Source organism: Procambarus clarkii, chromosome 53 (assembly GCF_040958095.1).
Source record: "Procambarus clarkii isolate CNS0578487 chromosome 53, FALCON_Pclarkii_2.0, whole genome shotgun sequence".
Taxonomy (NCBI): Eukaryota; Metazoa; Arthropoda; class Malacostraca; order Decapoda; family Cambaridae; genus Procambarus; species Procambarus clarkii.
In genome coordinates, this window is record NC_091202.1 from 28,864,459 (window position 1) to 28,891,879 (window position 27,421).

The 27,421-nt window shown below is 41.3% G+C and overlaps 1 protein-coding gene across 3 annotated transcripts in view; it reads right to left on the bottom strand.

Moving 5' to 3' along the window:
- Positions 1–1,307: 1,307 nt before the first annotated feature.
- LOC123767145 (lachesin) overlaps positions 1,308–27,421 on the bottom strand; it is a 51,465-nt gene continuing 25,351 nt past the window's right edge. For all 3 annotated transcript variants that reach the window (XM_045756681.2, XM_045756680.2, XM_045756682.2), the window contains exons 5-8: positions 17,678–17,786; positions 12,436–12,593; positions 11,610–11,733; positions 1,308–3,038 (exon numbers count right to left, since the gene is read on the bottom strand). In XM_045756681.2, the coding sequence (XP_045612637.2) occupies positions 2,818–3,038; positions 11,610–11,733; positions 12,436–12,593; positions 17,678–17,786 (612 nt within the window). In that variant the 3' untranslated portion in view covers positions 1,308–2,817. The remainder of the gene's footprint in view (positions 3,039–11,609; positions 11,734–12,435; positions 12,594–17,677; positions 17,787–27,421) is intronic.

Consider the following 27,421-nt stretch of genomic DNA (forward strand, 5'->3'; position numbering starts at 1 on the left):
AACTAACTTCAGGTTTGTTTGTTCTGAAGATGACATATATCGCTGGTGATATCTGTACAGGCGAATCGTCACCTTCAATAAGTTGTTATCGAAGCTTATTTGTTTTTCAGTATCTCGCCTGCCGTATAAAGGGGTGATGAGTACTTTGCATCATCTCATATGTGAGACAACCAGTTCTTCAATGAATTCAGAGCAGCATCTCAGGAAAAAAAGAATCAACACTTTGATGAGTTCAGAGCAGCATGTTAGGAAAGAGAGAATCAGAGACTCAACTCTTTTATGAATACGGAACAGCATCCCATGAAATAATTAGTTCTTTACACACAGAGATCACGCTAACGTGATGCATCAAAGGAACAAATCCACAAGGGCCGTGACGAGGATTCGAACCTGCGTCCGGGAGCATCCCAGACACTGCCTAAATCGACTGAGCTACGACAGTGTTAAAAGGGTTGAAACCAAAGTTCTACTGAAACCCTGTTAAAAGTTCTACTTTTAACCCTGTCGTAGCTCAGTCGATTAAGACAGTGTCTGGGATGCTCCCGGACGTAGGTTCGAATCCTCGTCACGGCCCTTGTGGATCTGTTCATCGAACAACATCCCAGGAGTGAGAGAACCGGTTCATTGATGAGTAAAACATACAGCTTGGCATCCCATGTTTTAAGATTCTCATAATCCTCTCGATAATGAGGATTATGCTTTGATGCTGTTCCGTTTTCTCTCTCATATTCAATTAGATCATTCGGCATCACGTGCTAAGAATCTTCTTTAGGAAAATACCGGACTGAGTCCTGCATCTTGTACTGAATTTAAATGGCATTCTAATGTATTTTGAATCAGAGAATATAATTTATCAATGTTTTCCGTTAACCACTAATGCTGCAACAGTTTTCTTGATCAAGTACAGAGTATTTGAATACCTGTGACAGGTCTGGTCCAAGAGACCTTGTATTCGTGTACTTGCCCAAGAGTGCTGGCGTTAGATATTATTGCAATCTTTTCAATTGATAGAGATAGATATTCTATTCTATCTATTTAAGAGAGAGAGATAGAACCTATTGATTACCTACTGACGTTTTCGAGAGATTATCTTCTGCAGCCTGGCCTGTTGACTACCTTACAGTGAGTCCTTTGAATTTCACAGTCCACGAGTCCAAATAGCCTTATAACAATCATGCTGGATCACATGCTTTAGTGGATTCCGTCTTGGAGTAACGGATCACATCTTGAAGTAAGGACATTACATGGAGACAGCTACATGCTGTACAAAAATCTTGTAGCATAGGATAGAAAGCATTATATGCGTATTAGGGATTTACATATTTATTTAGAAATTCTTTACATACATTTTTAATAGCAAATATAATGAGCAAAATTCTATTCTACAAATAAAAGGAGCAAATAAAGTTGAAAGCAGTTATAAAACTTACTCCGAATATCATCATAGCACAAATTATAACCACGAAGGAAAATAAGAACACTAGAAATTACTGAAGCACTTTCTTGCTAATCCACAAACCTTCAGAAGTATTTCGAAGATGTGTGGATTAACAAGAAAGTGCTCAAGTAATTTCTGACTTCCTTTTCCTTCGCGGTTATACATTGTCACATTATTCGTCACGTTAATTTCTTCGTGATTTACCCACTCTCACGCACACATACACACACACATACACGCACACACACACACACACACATACACACACACATACACACACACACACAAATACACATTATTTATATATATATATATATATATATATATATATATATATATATATATATATATATATATATATATATATATATATATATATATATATATATACACACACATCTGATCCCCTGGTATTAGAGGCGTACTCTCTGCCACCAACTGTACTATGGGTTAACCTTAACATGAGAAGGCTCCCAGGGCAGCTAACTGCTGCCCAAATGAGACTTTGTCTATCTCCGTGGCTACCACTCGAGTACAGGTAATCCAGGAATACCTCGCCGGAAGTCTTGGAAACTGTATACCAGTCAATTGTGGTATACACTTTCATTCTCTCTCTCTCTCTCTCTCTCTCTCTCTCTCTCTCTCTCTCTCTCTCTCTCTCTCTCTCTCTCTCTCTCTCTCTCTCTCTCTCTCTCTCTCTCTCTCTCTCTCTCTCTCTCTCTCTCTCCATGACACGGAAATGAAGAAACGTCGACGGACCGAAACGTCGACGGACCGAAACGTCGTTGTTTCTTAATTTTCTGATTTGGGTCTGGTCATCACATCTGCGTACGAGAATATGTTGCATATATGTTGCAACAAACGTAATTTTTATAATATTCGACAATATAAAATATATTTCATATGTCAGTTAAATTTTATATATATACATGCAATTACTGAGGCATTTATGAGCGTATATATAAGTATATAAATATATGTATTTATAAAAAGCGTAGTCACGCGCAGGTGAGCGTCCGCACGTGCCTAACAAGCGCACGCGCGCACACACACACACACACACACACACACACACACACACACACACACACACACACACACACACACACACACACACACACACACACACACATGTTGAGAGGCGGGACCAAAGAGCCAAAGCTCAACTCCCGCAAGCACAACTAGGTGAGTACAACTAGGTGAGTCCACACACACACACACACACACACACACACACACACACACACACACACACACACACACACACACACACACTCAACTTCTCGAATACAACAAGTGTTCCTACTCTACCCCCTTATACTGTCAGTCTAGATCAAAGCTGATTGATCTCTTAAAGAGAGTTGTTTAGAATTGATCTATTAAATGGAAGCGTCCGGTGTTGGCAGGGAGACGGCAGTTGCCACGAGGGACAACAGCAGACATATTGTCACGACTACTGGCACTTGTAACCACTGAAGCGTTGATCCACTATTGCTGGTGCTGCTGCTGCTGCTGCTGGTGTTGCTGCTGCTGCTGCTGCTGCTGCTGCTGCTGCTCTCTGCTGGGTTCCTGCCGTGCTGCATTGCAGCTGGTCTTTTGTCTGCGGACGAGGGAAGTGAACATAAATTTCTTCATACGCGAACCATTACATGCATACTAATGTATATCCTGAACTGAAATACATATTGATTTGTCTAGAGTGATATGTGTGAAAGCGTGTAGGCATCCCCCCCCCCCCCCCGCTTCCCCAGCAGGGAGTTAACCCACCAGCCAGCGATATTACGCCTCCAAAAGCAGCTTTATATTCACTACCTAAAGCTCGTCGCTACACAAACCGACAGTGTGTTCCCCCGAGGGAGTGACGATTTACCTCTTCTGTAAATACAGTTAACTGCATTGTCTGACACCTGGGATGGTAGAGGTAATATTGTTCTGGTTCAACGTGATGTCGCTACGTAATTAGTTGCTGGGTGATTGGTCATTAAGTAACTGGTTTCTTTGTAGGTGGGCGCTAGGTAACTGGTCGATGGGTAAGTGGTCTCGTGGGGTAATGAGTTTCAAAGAAATTGGTCGATGGGTAAAATGGTCGCTAGGGTAAGCAAGCGCTCGGAAATCAGTCGTAAAGAAATTAGCCGATGAGTAATTGGTCACTGGGATAATAGGTTGCAAGGTAATTGGTCTGTTGGTCACTGGTGACCGCAAAACTCTTATAACTTCATGTTTCTCTCAACTTACCTACAAATCGAAGTGACAATTCTATTACCTTTTAGACCCAACATGAGTAATATTTTTAAGGTTAATATTATTATATACGAGGATATTCTGTACCATTTTTATCCGGTTCCTTTGTTAAACTTTATTTTAAAATAATATTGGCTCTGAGATCCTGTTATATGCTGAAGTGACAATGATCAAATACTGTGATATCACGGATAGGGAGTCGGATAGAATCCTGATAAAAGAGGATTTTCAGGGATTAACTCACACGAACAAATAACCACATTCTAGTTTCTAGGGTCACAGGAGCAGGATTTACGTTGTTGTACGTTGTTGTACGGGGTTGGTGAAAGCGTGTTTGTAGAGGGGTCCACAGGTGAGAACGTGGTTGTAAGGATCTACAAGTAGGAACGTGGTTGTTGGGTCCACAAGTCAGAGCATAGTTGTAGTGGTCCACAGGACAGAGCATGGTTGTAGGGGGCCACAGGTGAGAGCATGGTTGCACAAGTCTACATGTTGGAGCGTGGTTGGAAAAAAAGGACTGAAACGAAACCTGCTAACCACTCTACTGTATTGAAAGGAGAAGTTTCCCAGTGTTTTATATCTGTTAATTGCTTTGGAAGAAAGTTTTTAACAGTATTTTTGTGTGTGTGCTATCTGCAACAGCGTTCTACTTCAGTGTACTACATTGGAAGTTAATCTATTCCTGTGCTGTATGGTAAGAGACCAAGCTGGCCTATTTTATGTGGATATTGCGTCATCTTTTCCCCACAGTCTCACAAGAAAGTCTCTCATTACCAGAAAGTGCCTTGGGGGTTTTAACATGATATCAGCATTGGGGGTTTTAACGTGATATCTTCCCGCAGTCTACGCAAGTCGGCATTGAGGGTTTTAACGTGATATCTTCCCACAGTCTACGCAAGTCGGCATTAGGGGTTTTATCGTGATATCTTCCCACAGTCTAAGCAAGTAGGCATTGAGGGTTTTAACGTGATATCTTCCCACAGTCTAAGCAAGTAGGCATTGAGGGTTTTAACGTGATATCTTCCCACAGTCTATGCAAGTCGGCATTGAGGGTTTTAACGTGATATCTTCCCACAGTCTAAGCAAGTAGGCATTGAGGGTTTTAACGTTATATCTTCCCACAGTCTACGCAAGTCGGCATTGAGGGTTTTAACGTGATATCTTCCCACAGTCTAAGCAAGTAAGCATTGAGGGTTTTAACGTGATATCTTCCCACAGTCTACGCAAGTAGGCATTGAGGGTTTTAACGTGATATCTTCCCACAGTCTAAGCAAGAGGGAAACACATCAGCTGCTGTCATGATACTTGCACTGCAGAATCTTAGCTTTATTTTGAAGCTTTATATAACAATTTGTAACGCAAAGCTTTATCAGTTTTTCTTTATATGTTACACGTGGCTAGCCATTTTTTGTCGATATTCCAATGCAGTTTCAAATAGTTTTTCCATGATCCCTCTCTCCTGTTTTTATTGTTTTTTCTAATATTATTGGTAAGTAAATCACGGACTCGGGTTTGTAAATATTTTTTTCCAGTAGTATGAGACCGTAACTTAAATTTTTTTTTTTAGATTCTTACATATATATGTATATTAATTTCACAGTATAATTGTTCATGTGTAATCTAAAATTTAAAATGGATTATTTATCCGGGAGAGGAGTGTGAGTGCATGGAAGAGAATTGAGAGTGGATGGGAAAGGGGTGGAGGAGGAAGAGGGCTGAAAGGTATGTGTGAAAGAGAGACGGATGAGAGTGAGAAGCTAAAGAGGATTTAAGATTGAGAGAAACAGAAAAGCAGTATAACTGAGACACGAAGAAGGAAAAAGAGAGAGAGAGATCGTAAATGAGAAATAACCTAATAACAAACGACCTGAACAATACAAACATTACAATACTGAATTACACGCTAACGTAATCCTTTATCTCTCCCAAGAGGAGAAACTACAATATCCTTCACTCGCCAAAGCCACTAAGCTGCAGCAGACAAGAGACTGACATTATCGTCTTAGTGAAAGAAAACTTCCGGCGAGGTTTGCAAACTTGAGATAAAAGATCATTATAGGTGAAGGAAGGAGTTGCCGGAGAAGAGATGCTTCTGGCGATAACGAAGTCATTAAGAAGCCAAGTGTTTTGGGACGCCAGGAAATAACCAATAGCGCCTCTATGGCCTAGCGTCTTAAAGAATATTTTCTTGCTGCCGGTTGCATGATTGGGCGATATTGTCCCGATTGGATATCTTAAGTCTCGAGATTCCAGTGCGTCAAGAGATTCGCAGTTAAGCCACAGGGTTAATGTGATGACATCCGGGCAGAGGAGCACTGATCTTGCATTGATCAGAGAGAATTGATCCCATCAAAAGTCCTGCCCGTCTATCAGACTGGCTGCTTATTCGCTCATTCAACTGTCATCAAACTGCTTGGTCGTCAATCAAGCTGTCAATCTAGTTATCAACCTGTCCATCAGCTTGTCCTCCCGTCCATTAAACTGGCTACCCGTCCATCAAACTGGCTGCTCATTCAAGTGTCATCAAACTGGTCATCAATCAAATTGTAACCCATTTATCAACCTGTCCATCAGCCTGTTAACCAGTCCAACAGTTTGTCCGTCTGTTCATCCGTCTGACCACCTGTCCATTACGCTGTCCATCAATCTGTTCCCAACTCTCTTATTCCGCTAAACTCCAAAAAATAGAGGACGGAATTCGAGGAACTTTAGCTTCTATAAAGTTTACTTAAACAGCTGCTCGTTTGGCAAGGTCAGTTTGCTATTCGTTCTCTAATTCCAAACTAAATTTACTTGTATGCTCGTGTTTTTATTGAAATAATTTTTTTATTGTTAATTATCACCTGAAAATGTAATATTTCCTGGAATCCTCAAAGCCCGAGAGTTTTTCTTTATATTTCAAAATTATATTTAAATGTTTTCGAGTTAGATACGATGGCATTTGGTTAAAAAAAAAATTGTTTTTATCATAAGGACTGAGAACAACAAATTCAAATTCAAGAGTGAAAATTCCTGGTTAGCATGGCGATCACAGAGATAAACGTGCCTTATGTATTGGTCTAGTAAGAACGGAAGTTAAGTGCGCTTGTGCAGGCGATGAGTCACAATAACGTGGCTAAAGTATGTTGACCAGATCACACACTTGAAGGTGAAGGGACGACGACGTTTCGGTCCGTCCTGGACCATTCTCAAGTCGATCGGTTTGGTCCAGGACGGACCGTAACGTCGTCGTCCCTTCACCTTCTAGTGTGTGGTCTGGTCAACATACTTTAGCCACGTTATTGTGACTCTTCGCCTGCTCATTTATTTGGTTCACACAACCCCAAGTAGCATACAAATACAAATGTCTACTCAGAAGAATGTGTGTAAGTATTAAGTAAGAGTACAATTACTTAGTAAGCATTACTAAGAGTAACGTACAATTGTAGGAACAGAAGTTACACAAACTATGAAGCCACTATTACTCAAGGCGTTTCGGGCAATGGATGCTCATGGGTTAAGAACCCTCGACATAGATAGTCTAAGTCGTATAAGGATCAGATGACAAATTTACACGTTTGAACACATTCTCTACTTCTTCCCGGTTCCGTATTCAGCACGAATCATTGGTTATAATAGATGGACGAGAATTATATAACTTGTAGGGGTCGTGACGGCTGAGTGGACAGCGCTCGGCATTCGTAGTCCTAAGGTTCTGGGTTCTATCCCCGGCGGAGGTGGAAACAAATGGGCAAAGTTTCTTTCACCCTTGATGCTCCTGTTAACCTAGCAATCAATAGGTACCTGGGAGTTAGACAGCTGCTACGGGTTACTTCTTAGAGATGTGTAACAAAAAAGAACCGGTTGAGGTTGAAGACCGGGCCGCAGGGGACGCTAAGCCCCGAAATCACCTCAAGTTAACCATCAAGATAGATAACCTCTTGGCTATCTCCAGCGTTAGTTTACATTGAATCATAGCAGCGCAAAAGATCGACATTCCTACAAATAATGCACGGCCCTAAATTATTCGCCGGTTTGCCTATCTACATAGCTGAAATTGGCAAACATTGCTGAACAATGTTTCGTTCCTCGAATTGAAGGGTGCGGCAGAATACGTAGGAATAATATAACTTCTCTATTATATGTGTTCATAATTTAACTGGTTAATTCAGGAAAGTTCAATATTCCCCACGGAAAAAGTGTTATTACAGTTAATGATCATTCTGCTTGGAACTAAATGTTCCAGCATGCTGTTGTGTTTGGAATAACTTTGTCTTATTCTGGTGTACCTCCATAAGGTATACAATAAAAGATAAAATATAATAATAAAGATAAGATAATTTCAACATAAAGATAAAATATCAACTATTAGCAAATTTGGCACTCATCCTTCCCACAGTTTTTTACCCTGGAATACGATTCGCTAATCGGTTTACAATCGGATTGGGTGAATTCACCCGTGGATGAACACGGGTGAATTCTAAAGGATTAGGTGTCCAGTCCCCCCTTCCCTGCCCATTGGCAGAACCCGACCCGTCTCGCTGAGAGACGTGAGAACTCACTTAGTTATAGAATATAGATTAAATCTTGATATGTGCATCTGTACTTCGTAAAAGTTTGACGCCAGTAAGAAGGAATTATGTCATTAAAACGTTCTTTCTGTCAGTCGAGCATGAACGACGCTGATGAAAAAACCGTGTGATAATAATTGTAATAATAGCTCGCGATGAGTCACAATAACGTGGCTGAAGTATGTTGACCAGACCACACACTAGAAGTTGAAGAGACGACGACGTTTCGGTCCGTCCTGGACCATTCTCACAATCGACTTGAGAATGGTCCAGGACGGACCGAAACGTCGTCGTCCATTCACCTTCTAGTGTGTGGTCTGGTCAACATCAATATTAGCTCGTTTCCTCGGGGACAGGACGTCTGTGTACATGTATTCGCTGGACATATAACGAAGTCCCCAATTAGATCGAACTACTGACCCCTTCTACGGATTCAACCCCACAACAGTTGACAAACTCCCAAATAATTATTACCTGCTAGGAGACCAGAAGAGAAAGGAAACATGCCCAACCATTTTTGTCGTACGGGAATCGAACCTGGGAACCCCGATTGCGATTCGAGAACGTAGCCAGCTGTACTACGAAGTCCTCTTGGCAAATAAAGTGCTATTGACTTAATTGTATTGTTTGCACTGAGAAACAGGTAAGGGTTCCTGTGGTATTTCCATGCGAATATTGTGCTTATGTGAACGTAGTCCCTCCCCTTCCAGTTGCCACAACGGACAGAAGATGATGTACTAAAACGCTCAAATATACCTAACTTAACCTCACCTGTCGTCCAAGCATAGAAAACGTGAATATTTGTGAATCGCATTTATTGTTCCCCATTATTTGTCCGTTCGGGATTTTAAGATGAACATCCGGTGAGTTATGTGAAGCGACGGTTGGGCATCACGGATGTAAATATTGGAATCTTACCAGCAGAAGAATGTTCTCATTATTGATGAAATGTTGATGTCATCGTATTAATAGCAGTGTTACGACCATCTATCTACCAGTGTTACGACCATCTATCTACCAGTGTTAGGACCACCTATCTACCAGTGTTAGGACCACCTATCTACCAGTGTTAGGACCACCTATCTACCAGTGTTAGGACCACCTATCTACCAGTGTTAGGACCATCTATCTACCAGTGTTAGGACCACCTATCTACCAGTGTTAGGACCATCTATCTACCAGTGTTAGGACCACCTATCTACCAGTGTTAGGACCACCTATCTACCAGTGTTAGGACCATCTATCTACCAGTGTTAGGACCATCTATCTACCAGTGTTAGGACCATCTATCTACCAGTGTTAGGACCACCTATCTACCAGTGTTAGGACCATCTATCTACCAGTGTTAGGACCATCTATCTACCAGTGTTAGGACCATCTATCTACCAGTGTTAGGACCATCTATCTACCAGTGTTAGGACCATCTATCTACCAGTGTTAGGACCATCTATCTACCAGTGTTAGGACCATCTATCTACCAGTGTTAGGACCATCTATCTACCAGTGTTAGGACCGTCTATCTACCAGTGTTAGGACCATCTATCTACCAGCGTTAGGACCATCTATCTACCAGTGTTAGGACCATCTATCTACCAGTGTTAGGACCATCTATCTACCAGTGTTAGGACCGTCTATCTACCAGTGTTAGGACCATCTATCTACCAGTGTTAGGACCATCTATCTACCAGTGTTAGGACCGTCTATCTACCAGTGTTAGTACCATCTATCTACCAGTGTTAGGACCATCTATCTACCAGTGTTAGGACTATCTATCTACCAGTGTTAGGACCGTCTATCTACCAGTGTTAGGACCGTCTATCTACCAGTGTTAGGACCGTGTTAGGGTTATATCTGTTGGTGTTAGAGATACTGTGTTAGTACTCACCTAATTGTGCTTGCGGGGGTTGAGCTCTGGCTCTTTGGTCCCGCCTCTCAACCGCCAATCAACGGTGTTGGTGTTAGAGAATCTGTGTGTTAACTTCATAATGTTATTAAGTTAATGTACTTGATAGTCCTGATTGTCACTATAACGTTGCGTTAGTCGTACCTGATATACACGATTGTCACTATATCTGTAAAAACTTTTATGAGTACTCAACTACACAACATTTAACCAGCCTAAGGCTAGTGGAAGATCCCACCATCTCCTCTAGCGTTTACGGGATGAATAATACATTTGTTGTTGCTGCTGTTGTTCCATCAATTGTTTCACCAGATAAAGTTTGCAACAAGTTTATTGCTCTCGTGGAGAAGGGCTTGAGCGTGTGGCAGAGATTTAAATATTTTATTTTGTTTTGCATACTAAGTAACACGACGAGGAAATGTACAAACAATTTATATTTATTTATTTATTGCAGTGTATTTTTAATTACAATGCTTTAAAATGTTTGTAATGGTTATATATTTATGAAGATAAGGACTCAATGGGTGAGCATGAAATAGTTCAAAACGGAGGAGATAAGAGGTTTCAAGGGGGGAATGATATTATTATTATTATTATTATTATTATTGAAGATATTGGCTTTTGCTCTTCATTGGAAACTTGCGACGCCGTGGAGAGGGGGCGACACTCTTTGCATCTGGTTTCCTGTGATTAGTCGTTATTTTATCCGTTTTATTATTCCATTAGTTTGTATATCAGGAAGATTCTTTGGCTGAACAGAATTGCAAGTCACAAGATGTGTATGCAAATTACTAATAATTTTGTTTAACATGAATCCATGTTGTGGTGGGTTGTGGTGAAGCAGTGATTTATTAAATGCCTGTTTAGAGCACCTTTGGTGAGGATATGGATCATTAGGCACATTTTGAGTGCATGTTTCATTATGAGCACCTGTGATAATCAATATTTTTAATTATCCGGTTTATTAACAGTTAGTAATAAATAGTTTTGTACCATTTTTCTCCTAATGAACAATATTTTTATTTTATTTTACCAAAGGAGGATTGTTTCCAACCTCTACAATTAACTACATCTATCGAGCTTAAGTGATCTTAAGAACAAATAGGCATAGAAAACCATTATCGTTTAAACTTCACAAATTGAAGACCCAATTTAAATTCATCGTACTCATTCATTTATGCTCACCTGTTTGTTTGCTGGAGAGGGGGAGGGAGGGGCTGCAGCTCCTGTAATCCAACTATGAACTAGTATTTGACTAGAGTGAAAATACAATAAACAAGAGTGCATGGTAAAGTGGCAAGACAGCATAAGCTCATAGTCCACAGAGTGCCATCCACGTGAATGAGCTCATGGGGAAAGGAGTGCCATCCACGTGAATGAGCTCATGGGGAAAGGAGTGCCATCCACGTGAATGAGCTCATGGGGAAAGGAGTGCCATCCACGTGAATGAGCTCATGGGGAAAGGAGTGCCACTCACCTGTAACAACGTGAACCGTGACGTTGGCAGGTGTGGCCAGGTGTGGATCGCAGGTGTATGTGCCGGCGTGGGAAGGTTGGACCCTCTCCACTACAAGGCTGCTGGTGTAGTTGTGATGCCAAACCTGCGTATATAAACACGTTACGTTGGCATCCTCTAACACATTCGTTACTTGGCTTTCCTTGACAATCACGCTACTTGGCATGTATTTTATTGTATCGGACTCATTTATTTGCTATTATTGTATTTTTTCGTCTCTGTACAAGTTTAGTGATATAAAATTGTAAATAATTATTTGGGAAAATTAATACCTTCAAATTTCCTGAAAAGAATGTGAACAATTATACATTTTTTCTTCATAAAAGGAAGAAAATTATACCTTCACAATTATAACTTACTGTAAACACCTCTAATTATCATTATCCAAGGCTATCAACACCTATCTCATGTTCTTATGTTCTTCTTATATGAGTGGGATTGGGTGGTTATAAATAGGAGCTGCCTCGTATGGGCCAATAGGCCTTCTGCAGTTGCCTTTGTTCTTATGTTCTCAGTAACTGAAGCAAATCAATAAGCTTTCTTCCCTGGAAACACAAACCGAAACTGTCTCTATTTTCTGCTTGTAACAACTTGTAATAAAGTTGTTACATCTTGGCTTAATGTGTTTATGACGTATTGGAACGTTGTTACAACTTGATATATTGGTTGTTATAACTGGTTAGGTGGTGTTAAAACTTGTTCGAACGTTGTACCAACGTCGTAGTTTCGGTGTGTGTTTGGAGGGTTCCTCACATTTAGTGTGCAGAAATTCGTATCTGGTACTTACTTGGAGGACTTCCTGTCTGTAGTTAACCATAGTAGAGTTGTGATACCAGAAAATGTAGACAGGGGGGACAGGAGCGTTCTGTACATGGCACTCCAGAGAGAGGTGAGAGCCCTCCTCGATGTGGACTTCGCTTGGACCTGAGACGACAGCTTCCGCTTCTGTCCGCCACGAGAGTGGAAGGAAGATAATGTAGTTAAACATTCACATACACAAACACATACTCACACACACACACACACACACACACACACACACACACACACACACACACACACACACACACACACACACACACACACACACACAGGCACACAGTCTCCATACACAGCTTCAAATGTAGAAATGATAGAGCCTAATAGGCACGGGAATCTATACACCAGTTGATTGATTATTGAGAGGTGGGACCAAAGAGCCGATACTCAACCCCCGAACTTGGTAAGCACAACTAGATGAGTACACGCACATACACACACACACACACGCAGCTAAAACCAACAGAAATATTGCGAGGAATTCAATCCTAACATTACACTCGCAAATAACAGAGAGTCATGAGGAAGAGACAGAATAATTCAAGAACATGACAATTTGCAAGACTTCACAGGTTATGGAATGTGCACGTAAAGGATCACATAATGGCGGTGAAATGTTTGGTGTATACAGGGAATGTGAGATTAGGAGTGCTTGGGTAAGTGTGTGGAAAAACGAGTGTGTGTGATAAAAGAACATGGAAGAAGTGTGTGCTTAGTGGAATGAGAAAGTAGCAGGAGCAGTTGATAATTCAAAAAGAGTAAATTCGTCAATAAAAACTGCGAGAGAGAGAGAGAGAGAGAGAGAGAGAGAGAGAGAGAGAGAGTAGCGAGTGGGAAAGTTAGAGGTAAAAGACACACCGGGTGTATGATATTAGTTAAACATGTGAAAAAAATTGGTTAAGCAGACAAAATCTAGATTCATGACAAGTTTGGAAGAAAACCAAACCGGAATCTTTTCGTGGAAGCACCAAGAAAGTTCCCAGGAGGAAGGTGGAAGCCACCGAGAATGTTAATAATTAACACCACATAATGTTAAACGATAAAGAAAAAACTAAGAAATAGATGGAGAGAATACTTTAGCAATCTGACAGGTGGTTGTAATAAACAATCTATTAATGTGAAAATATAATAAAATATATTAATATACATATATATATATATATATATATATATATATATATATATATATATATATATATGTATATATATATATATATATATATATATAAGAGAGAGAGAGAGAGAGAGTATTTATATATATATATATATATATATATATATATATATATATATATATATATATATATATATATATATATATACATATATATATATATATATATATATATATATATATATATATATATATATATATATATATATATATATAATATGACACGCGTTAATATTAGAAATGTCTTGGCCAGCTAAGTATAGGGCGAAGGTATACAACATAAGGAGCAATTAGAGGTGAAGATGAGATAACCAATAAGAAGAGTAGTTATTGAACCATGTAGTAGTCGTGGAAGAAGAAGTGGAGTTGAGGGGATAATTGTATTGATAATTGTATTAGAGATAATATTTGAGATAGATTGTAAGGGGTACTTAGATTGTATGGACTTGATGGAAGCATCTGACAGGAGTTAATAGAGAAGTATGCCAGCGAGGTCTTGATTACTCCTCTCATTACATATTTACCAAATACAATATAGCTACATATTTACCAAATACAATATAGCTACATATTTACCAAATTCTATATAGCTACATATTTACCAAATTCAATATAGGTGCATATTTACGAAATACAATATAGCTACATATTTACTAAATACAATATAGCCATAGTAATTAAGCCTATCCTTCACACCATCCTACACACCATCCTCTAATCCATCAATCACTCCATTCTCTGCCCCATCCTACACACCATCCTTCACACCTCCTCATGGTTGACTTACTCACCGGATGACAACATCCTCAACAATTAATAGTTCATTCCACTTCCATTTGTCTGTTCCGATTTTATGGAAAATTTTCATTAATTAAGTTGCATTTCTTCCATATTTTTCAACTCGTTAATTACTGAAAAGTGCAGTAGGTTTAGTGCTGATATTATTTCAAATATATATTATTCCTGTTTTGCATTGTAATTATAATTGAACTCAATTAAAACGTGTTTATAGAGAGTATTTTAATTATTCATATATTCATGTTTGATATTAACTTTTTAAAGGGTATAGAATCGGAAGTAATTATTTCTCATCGAGGGAAACCAAGATACACCAACAGTCTGGTAGTTCTTTCACACTGTCCTCGATTCACTATAAACCATAGATAAAGACGAGGAAATTGAGCCCTGTTCCTTTAATGGTGACAGGCGGATTTAAGTGCATGGTTAAATTCCCCAAAGATTGAGAATAGGTTCTGGTGTGGGCTGCTAAACTGGGCCTGATTTATTATTTTGTCTCGCTTTGTTCCTAGCCAGATTGGGTAATTCGGACTACAGTCACCTGAGGGTATTTTAATAATAATAATAATAATTGCATTCATAAAATATGCATCAGAATATATACAATGGTTTATATGTAGGTACAGAGGAAGTATATTTAATAAAGCAACTGAAACGCTTTTTTGGCTCTGCATGGTCACTATATCAAAGTCAACAAAGAGTCATTAAAATAAATTTGATATTGCTTCATACATGCGAGGTTGGCACTAATGCAATTGTTTTAACATTCATTTATTAATTAATTTTTGGCTCGTATTGGCAAGTGTATGTGTATATTGTCTAGATATTTCGTTAGCGCTTAACACGGCCTTTTACTAAATGTCTTCGGCGTTGCCAGGCTCTGACGAGGTCTTGCGAGAAACGAAACTTTTCAAGCTTATTTTTACCAAAAATATTTTATAAAGTTACCCAAAGTTTTTCTTTATGTTTTTGTTACGAAACAACCCGCTATTTTCGTAACTGTTACATAATGTACGACGCAAGGAAGTTGGAATGTGGAATTAGGTATCCTTGAATTAAAAGTGTAAACTCAGCATACACGCCACTGGTGCGTGACTGACAACAGCCTATCATTAATCCCAGATCTCGTGACTTCAGGGGAACGATGACCACAAAACCACTCTCCTCACTTATCAAAAATGGGCTTCAGTGAAACAATTCTAATTCAATTACACTCGGCAAAATTGAAACTTCTTTCAAATACAGTAGTATGTGTATATATATATATATGTATATATATATATATATATATATATATATATATATATATATATATATATACATATATATATACACTATTGCAGGCGATGAGTCACAATAACATGGCTGAAGTGTGTTGACCAGACCACACACTAGGTCTATATACACTATTGTGTATGCCTTAAATTATATTAAGATTAATTTGTATGGTTTTGCATGTGGAATAGGAGACGATAAGTATTTATAGAAAGAATGTCCAGTCCTATCCCATTGATATAATATCCAGTCTAACACATAGTTTGCTGGAATTGGATTGAGATTTTCTTGCGTGAGATCTGTCACTCACACGAAAGGTTTCCTGTTGCATTTATCCTTCATTTTGATAACACATAATAAACCCACACCTGCATCCCACTCCATCGTTTTTTTATGGCTTTGAAGATATGTTATCACACTGCCCCTTTTCTCCACTTGAAATCATAGTGCTCTATCTCTCCCAATATGTAATTCCAGCACTCCCATCCCAGCTAGTAATCACAGTCCTTCACATCCCAACATGTAATCACAGTGCACTATCCCTCTTATCGTGTAATTATAGTGCATCCTCCCCATGAAAGAGTGACGGTCTCGCTTCTTGCATGTCTGCGTTCAGTCCCTGACTGTCCAAATGGTTGGGTACCATTCCTTTCCCCCGTCCCATGCCAAGTGCTATTCTTGGTCCCTTCGAAGTGTTATATAGTCGTAATGGCTTGGTGCTTTTCCCCCCTGATAGTTTCCTTTCCTACGCCAAATAAAAGCACAGTGCCCTGTACCCACAGGTGATTACAGTGCCCTGTACCCACAGGTGATTACAGTGCCCTACTCAAAACAAAACAAAAACATTCAACATTAACACAAAAATAATAATAAAAAAAGACAAAATACAATTAACAAAAAAAAAACACTCAAAAACACGGAAAACTATAAATTCTGAAAAACTAACAAAATCACCTAAAATATTCTCAAAATGCTTAAAATTTCTTCACGTGTACTTCAAAAGGCTCAAAATACATTAAAAAACGCATAAAACAGCGAAAACTCTTAAAAATACTCAAAATGCCTTCGAAAACTTTCATAAGCCATTAATAATATTTAAAATACTCTCAATAACTCTGAAAAACTACAACCAAAACTCTGAAAATAAATAATCCTAGAATGTACTCAAATACAATAAAAGGCACTCTAAATACACTCAAAAAACAATCAAAGCGCATCCCAAAAAAAAATCCAGTACCAAACAAGTACTGACAACAAAAAACGCAGTAAAAACAAAAGAAAAACTCAAAATACACTAAACAAAAATCACTCAAAACACATTGGAAAACACTCAAAAACAATTAAAATACAGTCAAATACACTGAAAAAAACTCAAATACACTCAAAATGCACTCATAATCAATATCACTCAAAATCACACCTTCACATACAACACACAACCCCTTCTCCAGATGCAACACAAACACCTTCCTCTTCCTCCAGCTGCAACACACCACTTGTTCCTCCTTCAGATGCAACACATCTTGTCCTCCATATGCAACAGGGTGCACAACTCCAATAAGGTGTCACTTGGAACCCACTTAGAGATTAACAGACCAACCTAAGTGTTCCTACACCTCCGAGATACTTGAAGCAGTACTCCCTCTGGTTCTCAGTCATCAACCTAGGTTGTCGTCTGGTTCAAGATCATGGCCCAGATTCATCATTCATTTACACAACCACTTGCGAAATGTATTCATCTTCCTTTAATTAAATGGTTTTGGCCTTCCGAAACGAAACGACGTTTTTATAGCACCAACAATGACTTGCCAAGTTTCGAACCAATAGTGAACTGTTTAATAAATGTAAACGAAGCCCTCAGGATTATATAATCAAGCTTCAATGGTCCCCCAAGCCAATGTGCAACTGAAACTTGTAGCATGTGTGTTACTTTTATTATGACGATAAGAGAAGAAAGACTTACGTGAGACGACTAAGGTGAAGAAGTAGGAGACTGGAGGGTTGGTTGTTAGCTGACACTCATATTGGCCAGCGTCCGTTAGCTGCACGTCTTTCACCCATAGTTCCCACGCCTGTCGATGTGGGACACCCATGTTAGTCGAGTCGTACTTGATCTAGGAAGACCTTCCTCCTAGGAGAAGACCTTCCTCCTAGGAGAAGACCTTCCTCCTAGGAGAAGACCTTCCTCGTAGGAGAAGACCTTCCTCGTAGGAGAAGACCTTCCTCGTAGGAGAAGACCTTCCTCGTAGGAGAAGACCTTCCTCCTAGGAGAAGACCTTCCTCGTAGGAGAAGACCTTCCTCGTAGGAGAAGACCTTCCTCCTAGGAGAAGACCTTCCTCGTAGGAGAAGACCTTCCTCGTAGGAGAAGACCTTCCTCCTAGGAGAAGACCTTCCTCGTAGGAGAAGACCTTCCTCGTAGGAGAAGACCTTCCTCGTAGGAGAAGACCTTTCTCGTAGGAGAAGACCTTCCTCCTAGGAGAAGACCTTCCTCGTATGAGAAGACCTTCCTCGTAGGAGAAGACCTTCCTCGTAGGAGAAGACCTTCCTCGTAGGAGAAGACCTTCCTCGTAGGAGAAGACCTTCCTCGTAGGAGAAGACCTTCCTCGTAGGAGAAGACCTTCCTCGTAGGAGAAGACCTTCCTCGTAGGAGAAGACCTTCCTCCTAGGAGAAGACTTTCCTCCTAGGAGAAGACCTTCCTCCTAGGAGAAGACCTTCCTCGTAGGAGAAGACCTTCCTCGTAGGAGAAGACCTTCCTCGTAGGAGAAGACCTTCCTCGTAGGAGAAGACCTTCCTCGTAGGAGAAGACCTTCCTCGAAGGAGAAGACCTTCCTCGTAGGAGAAGACCTTCCTCGTAGGAGAAGACCTTCCTCGTAGGAGAAGACCTTCCTCGTAGGAGAAGACCTTCCTTGTAGGAGAAGACCTTCCTCGTAGGAGAAGACCTTTCTCCTAGGAGAAGACCTTCCTCGTAGGAGAAGACCTTCCTCCTAGGAGAAGACCTTCCTCGTAGGAGAAGACCTTCCTCCTAGGAGAAGACCTTCCTCCTAGGAGAAGACCTTCCTCCTAGGAGAAGACCTTCCTCCTAGGAGAAGACCTTCCTCCTAGGAGAAGACCTTCCTCCTAGGAGAAGACCTTCCTTCTAGGAGAAGACCTTTCACCTAGGTCTCCAGCCCTCTACGTCATCGCGAATCTATAAATTAACCTAAGCTAACCTAACCCAACCTAATCTGTCCTAACAACGAACCTAAGCTAATTTAACCTAATAAAATACTATATTTTTTGTTTTGTTTGATGTGTGGGGACATGTAGGGTGTGTGACGTTATTATGACGTCTTAGGTACGTCGTAGTCACAGATCGTTACACCATGGCGTTACATCTTTTCCATCCTGTATCGGCTTTAATCGCCGCAGATGACAGGCTTGTTACATAATTACAGTTTTTTGGACCGAAAGAATTTCAGGGTTAATGTTATATATATATATATATTTAATAAAGCATTTGATCCGTACACATACTCGCTATTGCTAAAATTTTAAAAAATAATGACATTAAAATTAAATGTTGCATGATGGTTGATACTAGACTTTAGAACTGACTTGTGCTTCAAAGCTCAAAAAGAGAGAGAACAAACAAAAAAAATATCAAGGTATCCATTATTAAAATTAAACCCGTGATGAAACAAAAAATGACTTCAAAGAATCGTGAAAAGACCCGTGAAATACACGGTGAAGAAAACAAGGGTTTAACATTACGTTATCATGATGGTGATAAGATGAGGATGATGGTGATGATGATGATGTTGGGGAGGATGGAGGGAGTGAGGATTATTATGTTGGAACAGGTGGTACTATGATTAAGGCGAAGTGTACCATTGAACGGTAAGGTTAGGTTAGGTTAGGGAAGGTTAGGTTTGGTTGGGTTAGGTTAGGTTAGGATTGGTTAGGTTAGGTTAGGTTAGGATAAGTTAGGTTAGGATAGGTTAGGTTAGGTTAGGTTAGGATAAGTTAGGTTAGGTTAGGATAGGAGTCTTTCGACACAAGTAATGTAGACGATCTGGTTAAAATTACCAATATTGGCCTCGTAAGCTATAGAAGGGGCCCAGTCGGACAGCTAACGAGGCGGAGGAGATTATCTTGAGGTTATCTAGAGATGATTTCGGGGCTTAGCGTCCCCGCGGCCCAGTCCTCGACAGGACCTCCTTTTTTGTTACACACCCTCAGGAAGCAGCTGTCTAACTCCCAGGTACCTATTTACTGCTAGGTGAACACGTGCATCAGCGTGTAAGAAACTCTGCCCATTTATTTCCCCCTCCACCGGGGATCGAACCCGGAACCTCAGTAACTAGGTGGATAACTACCTACCAAGGGGGCAGGTAGACAGCTAACGAGGGAGCCCGAGGAACAAAAGGCGAAGTGGGCCCCCAACAGACCACTAACGAGAGGGCCCCCAACAGACCACTAACGAGAGGGCCCCCAACAGACCACTAACGAGAGGGCCCCCAACAGACCACTAACGAGAGGGCCCCCAACAGACCACTAACGAGAGGGCCCCCAACAGACCACTAACGAGAGGGCCCCCAACAGACCACTAACGAGAGGGGCCCCAACAGACCACTAACGAGAGGGCCCCCAACAGACCACTAACGAGAGGGCCCCCAACAGACCACTAACGAGAGGGCCCACAACAGACCACTAACGAGAGGGCCCCCAACAGACCACTAACGAGAGGGCCCCCAACAGACCACTAACGAGAGGGCCCCCAACAGACCACTAACGAGAGGGCCCCCAACAGACCACTAACGAGAGGGCCCCCAACAGACCACTAACGAGAGGGCCCCCAACAGACCACTAACGAGAGGGCCCCCAACAGACCACTAACGAGAGGGCCCCGACGGACGAGACCGTCAATAACGAGAACGCGAAAAAGAAGTTACCAATAACGAGAGAAAAAGAATTACAAATTCAGGTGCAGCGACAATTTAATAGTTTATGAAAGAGATAAATCGATAGACAAATAAAAATGAAACTTGAATAATGCAAAACAAATACAAATCAATTAAACAAGTGCAGAACAACACGTTAAGAGGTATAACAAACATCAATGAATGAAAATAGATAGTGGGCTATCTATCAATCTCGGTCAGACGCTTGGGGCTAGTTTCACACAAATTTCCCTCATAGATTATAGTGAGCCAGTCAGGTTTGGCCCAAGTGCCATGTTGTGAGAAATATCGACAACTTTAGTGCTCCCCCTCGGCGAGGTTCATGAGGTTTGAAATAAAATATTGCGTGTGTTTTCCTTAGATTTCAAAGGCTTGCTTCCGCCGTACCTTCGCTAGTTACTTGGAAACTGTGAACGGAAATTAATTCGGGTAAAGGGTGATGCAAGAAACGAGAGGGAGATTGTGAGAGAGAGGGATGCTGGAGAAGAGGAAAGGACAAAGGGAATGAAAGGAAGGAAGGAAAAGAGGGAAGATGAGGAGGGGGTAGAGAGGTAAAGAGAATGAGAGAATGGGGGATTGAGGAGAGAGATGATTGGAAGAGAGGGTAAAAAAAAAGGATAGATTGAGGGATGTTGAGGGTGAGGAACAGACGGGGGAAAGGGGTAAAAGGGGAATAGGAGAAGTGAGGGAGGGGGATAGAATAGAGGAAGAGAGAAGAAAGAGGGAAGAGAGTAGGATGTGAAGGGAAGAGAAAGGAGGAGAGGGGGTATCCTGGAGAGACACCAGGATAAAGTCGGATATCCCATCTAGCAAGATCCATATCATTAAAAAAGTGAAACCATATGAATAAATTATAATTTGCAAGCGTTTTAAGACACCATAAAGGAAAGCTGTTCAAACACAGCCGCTTTTCTAAATCTTCACTTTAAGTGTGATTGCAAGCAACCAACACCAACAGGCTGATCAGACACGTATCGAAAATTCCCCAATCAGAGAAAAAAAGGGTGTGGGTAAAATATTGTTAAAGTCAAAGAATACTTAAAGAAGGGAGAATGAAGCATGAAAATGGACACTAGCAAAAGGAAACAATAGATAAAAGGTGAAGAATTTAAGGATTTATCGAGCATTACGAAACCTGTTGATCATTCCTAAACCATAGCGGTTTAGTTTACATCTGTTCAACGGTTTATGACCTCTGAAGAGCTACGAGGTCATTTATAACAATAATAACATTGGCTTGTGAAGTTTCGAAGCTCGTAAACTGCTTAATGAATTCAAAGCTACCATTAACAGGAAAGATATACAGGTTTTGTAATTGGACTCGCAAATGCCTAATGAATCCTGGCCATGGATTCGGCGGCGAGAAACAATGGGCAGAGTTTCTTTCACCCTATGCCCCTGTTACCTAGCAGTAAAATAGGTACCCGAGTGTTAGTCAGCTGTCACGGGCTGCTTCCTGGGGGTGGAGGCCTGGTCGAGGACCGGGCCGCGGGGACACTAAAAAGCCCCGAAATCATCTCAAGATAACCTCAAGATAAGATGGGCAAATCTTCACTATTAGAACAGTAATACTTCTAAATGTTGCTTAAATTGCAAAAATAAAATAACAATTCGACATTTTTTTCCTTGCAATTAGCAAAAAATGACATTGAGAAGATTATAGTGCTTGAGACAAGTTTTCTAGCAGACCCTCAAGGATCCTCTCAGACGTAGGTTCGAATCCTCAACACGGCCCTTGTGGCTTTGTTCATTTTCTAGCAGATTTAATTGTTTTAATTTCTGGCGCGCAGCGTGCTTTTCACTTGTCAAGACAGCGAACATATCATAGATTAATTGGTCAACTAATGAGTGTTCATCTGATAATCTCACGTACCTATGCTCTCATTATATATTTAATTGGTAAGGTGTTAATGCTTATAATTACATCTTTATGGAGGTTGGTAACGCATTAATGTTCATTAAGGGTGTGTGGTGTTGAGTAAGGTTTATTTAACTTACACGTTAACTGCTTGAATATGTTCTGCTAACGACCACTTCGGCTTACGGGCTATTCATGCCCGTGCCACCTCTTGGGTGGCTTAATCTTTATCATCACCACTTCGGCGTTAATGATCACACAAACGCGCCCACATACATGTAGAAGGCCGAGCGGCTACCGGTCGGGGTTCGTAGTCTTTAGGGACCGGGTTCGATACCCGGTCGATGATGAAACAAAGGGGCAGAGGTTCCTTCACCTGATGGCCCAATTCACCTACCTTGAGGTGCTTCCGGGGCTTAGCGTCCCCGCGGCCCGGTCGTCGACCAGGCCTCCTGGTTGCCGGACTGATCAACCAGGCTGTTGGACGCGGCTGCTCGCAGCCTGACGTATGAGTCACAGCCTGGTTGATCAGGTATTAGCTAGCAGTAAATAGGTACCTGGAAGTTAGCTGCTACGGATTGTATCCTGGGATATTTGTATTCACCTAGTTGTGCTTGAGGGGGTTGAGCTCTGTTCTTTGGGCCCGCCTCTCAACTGACAATCAACTGTTTCTACTACTACTTTTTTTTCCCCCACACCACACACACACGCACCCCATGAAGCAGCCCGTGACAGCTGATTAACTCCCAGGTACCTATTTACTGCTAGGTAACAGAAGGAAAGGGTGAAAGAAACTCTGCCTATTGTTTCTCGCCGGCGCCCGGATAAGGCGCCGGCGAGGTCAAAGTCGTTTGCTTGGGATGTTGTTGTTAAAGATTCGCTACTTGGAACAAGTTCAAAGTAGCACGGGCTATGGTGAGCCCGTAGTTGCTTGGGAGTTGCTCACGGCTCCAATTGATTTTGTCACGTTAACGTGATTTCTTTGTGCACATATATTCTCTTTTATATCTTATCCATTATCCAGATATATCTTATTCATTCACCCTGACATATATCCTCTCTGGCTGTCACCCCTGTGTTCCTTTATATACTCCCTTTACCAAGTTCTGAGTATTTTCAGCTAGGCCACCTTGCCTTTTCTTCTCAGACATTCGTCATTTGCTGACCACCAGATTCAAAAACTTTGAGACTGTTCTAGAAAATGAAGCGTGCCCAACATGCTCTCCTCTATTGTATCCTGGTGACACCGCTGCCCAACCCTTTTTAAGTTGGTAAAACATAACTTCTCCCTTCTAAAAACCATGTTGTTCCTCTATGACACTTCTATCACTTCTAATACAAAGTTCGTATCCAGCAGATGTTTTTGCCCTTCTCTTCTTAATTATTTTCTTCAGTACTTTACATAGAATGCATGTTAGTGCCAAAAGTTTTGAGCTTTATGTCTTATTTTTTTAATAGTAGATGGGGTTCCCGAGTCTGTGTCTATCTCTCTCTCTCTCTCTCTCTCTCTCTCTCTCTCTCTCTCTCTCTCTCTCTCTCTCTCTCTCTCTCTCTCTCTCTCTCTCTCTCTCTCTCTCTCTTTCTCTCTCTCTCTCTTTCTCTCTCTCTCTCTTTCTCTCTCTCTCTCTCTCTCTCTCTCTCTCTCTCTCTCTCTCTCTCTCTCTCTCTCTCTCTCTCTCTCTCTCTCTCTCTCTCTCTCTCTCTCTCTCTCTCTCTCTCTCTTAAACAGATTTTCTACACCTTTATTTTTAGATATATACAAGAGTTGTTACATTCTTGTACAGCCACTAGTACGCGTAGCGTTTCGGGCAGGTCCCTGGAATACGATCCCCGCCGCGAAGAATCGTTGTTACAACCAAGTACACACATTTTACTGTTGAGTTAAATAGAGGCTTTTTCTGCTCATCCCTGTTAACGTCCATACCCTACCCTCTATATATATATATCCTCCATGTCTTCCAGACTAGTTCCTTTGCCTCACTACACAGCATGATAATATTTTTTCCGGCACTCCAAGTCGATTTCTGTTCTGAGTGCGAAGACCTTTCTTGCGGGTTCTGTATATTTTTTGAGACATACTCTTCCATCTTATTTGGTGCCTTTATCTTGCAGTTCATTTCCTTAAGGAGAATCTTGTCCTTCCTGGCCCATTCCTTGGTCCGCTTGTGTATGTTTGAGAGTTTGTGCCGAGGACATGGCTCCGGCTATATTTGTCACGACATATGTGGCAAAATATAATTAGCAGTCACCCTACAGAAGGGTGTAACAAAGCAATGATTATGTGATAAGAAAAGGAAGCTCATTGATTTCTGAACCCATTCACTGCAGTTACACATCTGCCATTGACCCAAACTAGGGCTCAAACTAGGCCTCGTACACCAATAGGATAAGATCAAGTCCATTACGGGCTCACCATAGCTCGTGCTACTTAGAACTTTTTGTTCCAAGTAGTGAATCTTAAACAACAACAACCAAAAATGAGTAAGACGATGGGTAGGTGGTGAATAAGGGGGGGAGGGGGAAAGAGTAGTGGGTCGACCGGATCTTAACTCATGGTATGAGTGTCGGGCAGCCACGGGTAAGGAAATAAGAGTCAACACTTCTCTGAACACCCCTTTCATCTCCTGCTCCAGGGAAGAGAGCGAAAAATTACCTTTTCCCCGGAACTCCTCTGTTGAACCCTTTCCTACCACCGCCACCCCTTAGGTATAGGCGCTCCCACTCCGTCTTCTAAGCATGACTACCACTTCGTATCGTGGTTATATTCAGCCGAGAGAACGGTGGTAGTAAGCAGCATAGTGGGTGGAAGTTCCACCTAACACATGGATTTCTGGTGGCCATTTCTCCCCATACTGGGTACTGCCACCACTCCTATGATGTTTACTTCCACCCCTCCCACTGCTGAACATAAGCAACCACTCCCATGTTTACTAACTACCACCACTACCTATCTTTAATCGTTATCACCACCAATTCTTCAGGTTAGTACCATTAATGCCACCGTTTGGCAGTGCCAATACTGACCCCGATACATCTAGGTGCCCTAGTTCCTTCCCTCCATCTTCGGTAAACACCATTTAACCTAATTACTTCTTGGGTCCTTTCTCTTTCATGGCTGTCATTGCTTCTCATTTCCCTTGTATACTTCTTACACTCTCTGGTTAGAATATTCGCAGGTATCGTCTGCTATCAGCTGTGTTTTCTCCTTCTTTAGAGTAAAACTTTAGTCGTTGACCGCGAGTCTTCATGATTGTGCGATAGACTTGGTTTTTCAACCGTTTCTCTGTTGCTTCCCTATTCACTTCTTAATTAAGCCCGCTAAATACTTTCAATGCTTTTCTGTGCCTGTTCTTTGTTTCCTTTGTGTTGTGGAACAATGAGCTTGTCCTCCTCCTATCTTGCTCTTCGTGGCTTTAAAGTACCAATCTGTGGACTTCTAGCCCAGCATCCCATTTCACTTATCCAGGAGAGTCTCTAAGGCCTTTCGAAGTTCTCTTCAGGAACTCCGGACTACGTCCTGACACCGTCATAGTCTAAAGCCGCTCTTCCATTATCAGTCCAGAGTCGAACTCAGTGATGGCGGTCCTTTTACCTCCTATCGGTTCTTCGCGAATTATTATCTGTTTCCCAAGCCAACGGTTTCCCAAGCCAACGGTTTCCCAAGCCAACGGTTTCCCTAGCCAACGGTTTCCCAAGCCAACGGTTTCCCTAGCCAATGGTTTCCTTAGCCAACGGTTTCCCAAGCCAACGGTTTCCCTAGCCAACGGTTTCCCAAGCCAACGGGTTCCCAAGCCAACGGTTTCCCTAGCCAACGGTTTCCCAAGCCAACGGTTTCCCAAGCCAACGGTTTCCCTAGCCAATGGTTTCCCTAGCCAGTGGCTTGTCACTTCAAAGAAACGACCCAAAACTCACTTCAAAGTGATGTCTTACTGGACGGCGAAGAACCGTATTAAGCACAAGGATACACTGAATAAGCTGGTGTATCCTTGCCTAGTGTTAAGTTACCTCGTTGATGTGGCGATTGGGGAGTCTGCAGTACTGGTGTTCTTTTGAAGCAACAGGTGTGTTAGCTGTTATTTCTTCACTGGTATAGTCGTCATTGGTGTGGTCGTCACTGGTGAGGTCGTTACTGGTGTGGTCGTCACTGGTGAGGTCGTCACTGGTGTGGTACTTCCTGCAACTCCTTCTATTGCTTGCTAGATATTTCCTGCAACATTGGTTAATGGTGCATCTGTCTTCAGTTCTACTTTTTGTTTTGAGGTATTCAATAACTTCCCTTGGTTCTTATTCTATTCTCTAACATCCTCTGCATTCTGAACTTCGTCAATTGCAACATCCTCTGCCCCTCTTCTCTTTCATTAACATCTGCAATCTGTTTGACCCAATCTCTGGTGCTTTTCCCGTTCCATTCCTTCCGTTTGTTATCAACGACTGATAAGTTCTTTACTCCAGTGCCTTGATTTCCTCTCGTAAATTGTCAGTTCCTTACCTCAAGCTCCTAGTTTGATTTACTTTCCTAGGTAGAACTTCTGCGTTGCCAAGTTCTTTATACTCCTTATTTTAATTCTAATTTTTTTCAAGTAATATTCTCTGTTTCATCTCATTTATTTGTTCGTATTATCCAAGCCATCTTGTTAACAAGGTCCCATATGCCAGCCTTATTCTGTTTGAATGGTCCGGCTCGACCTACTTAGCGCTGATTCCTTGAGATCACTATCTCCCAGTTCTCTGCCCTAGGCACATGTAACTAGTCTGAGCGGTTGAGCCATACGTCTAGAGTCTTGGCAAGAGGTTTTCAACTCTTTTTCAACTCTCGACACCCTTAAGAAGCTGCTTTTAGGACACAAAAATTTTGTTGAGTTATTTTTTAAATTAAATATTTTTTTGTGGACACTCCGAGGAACACG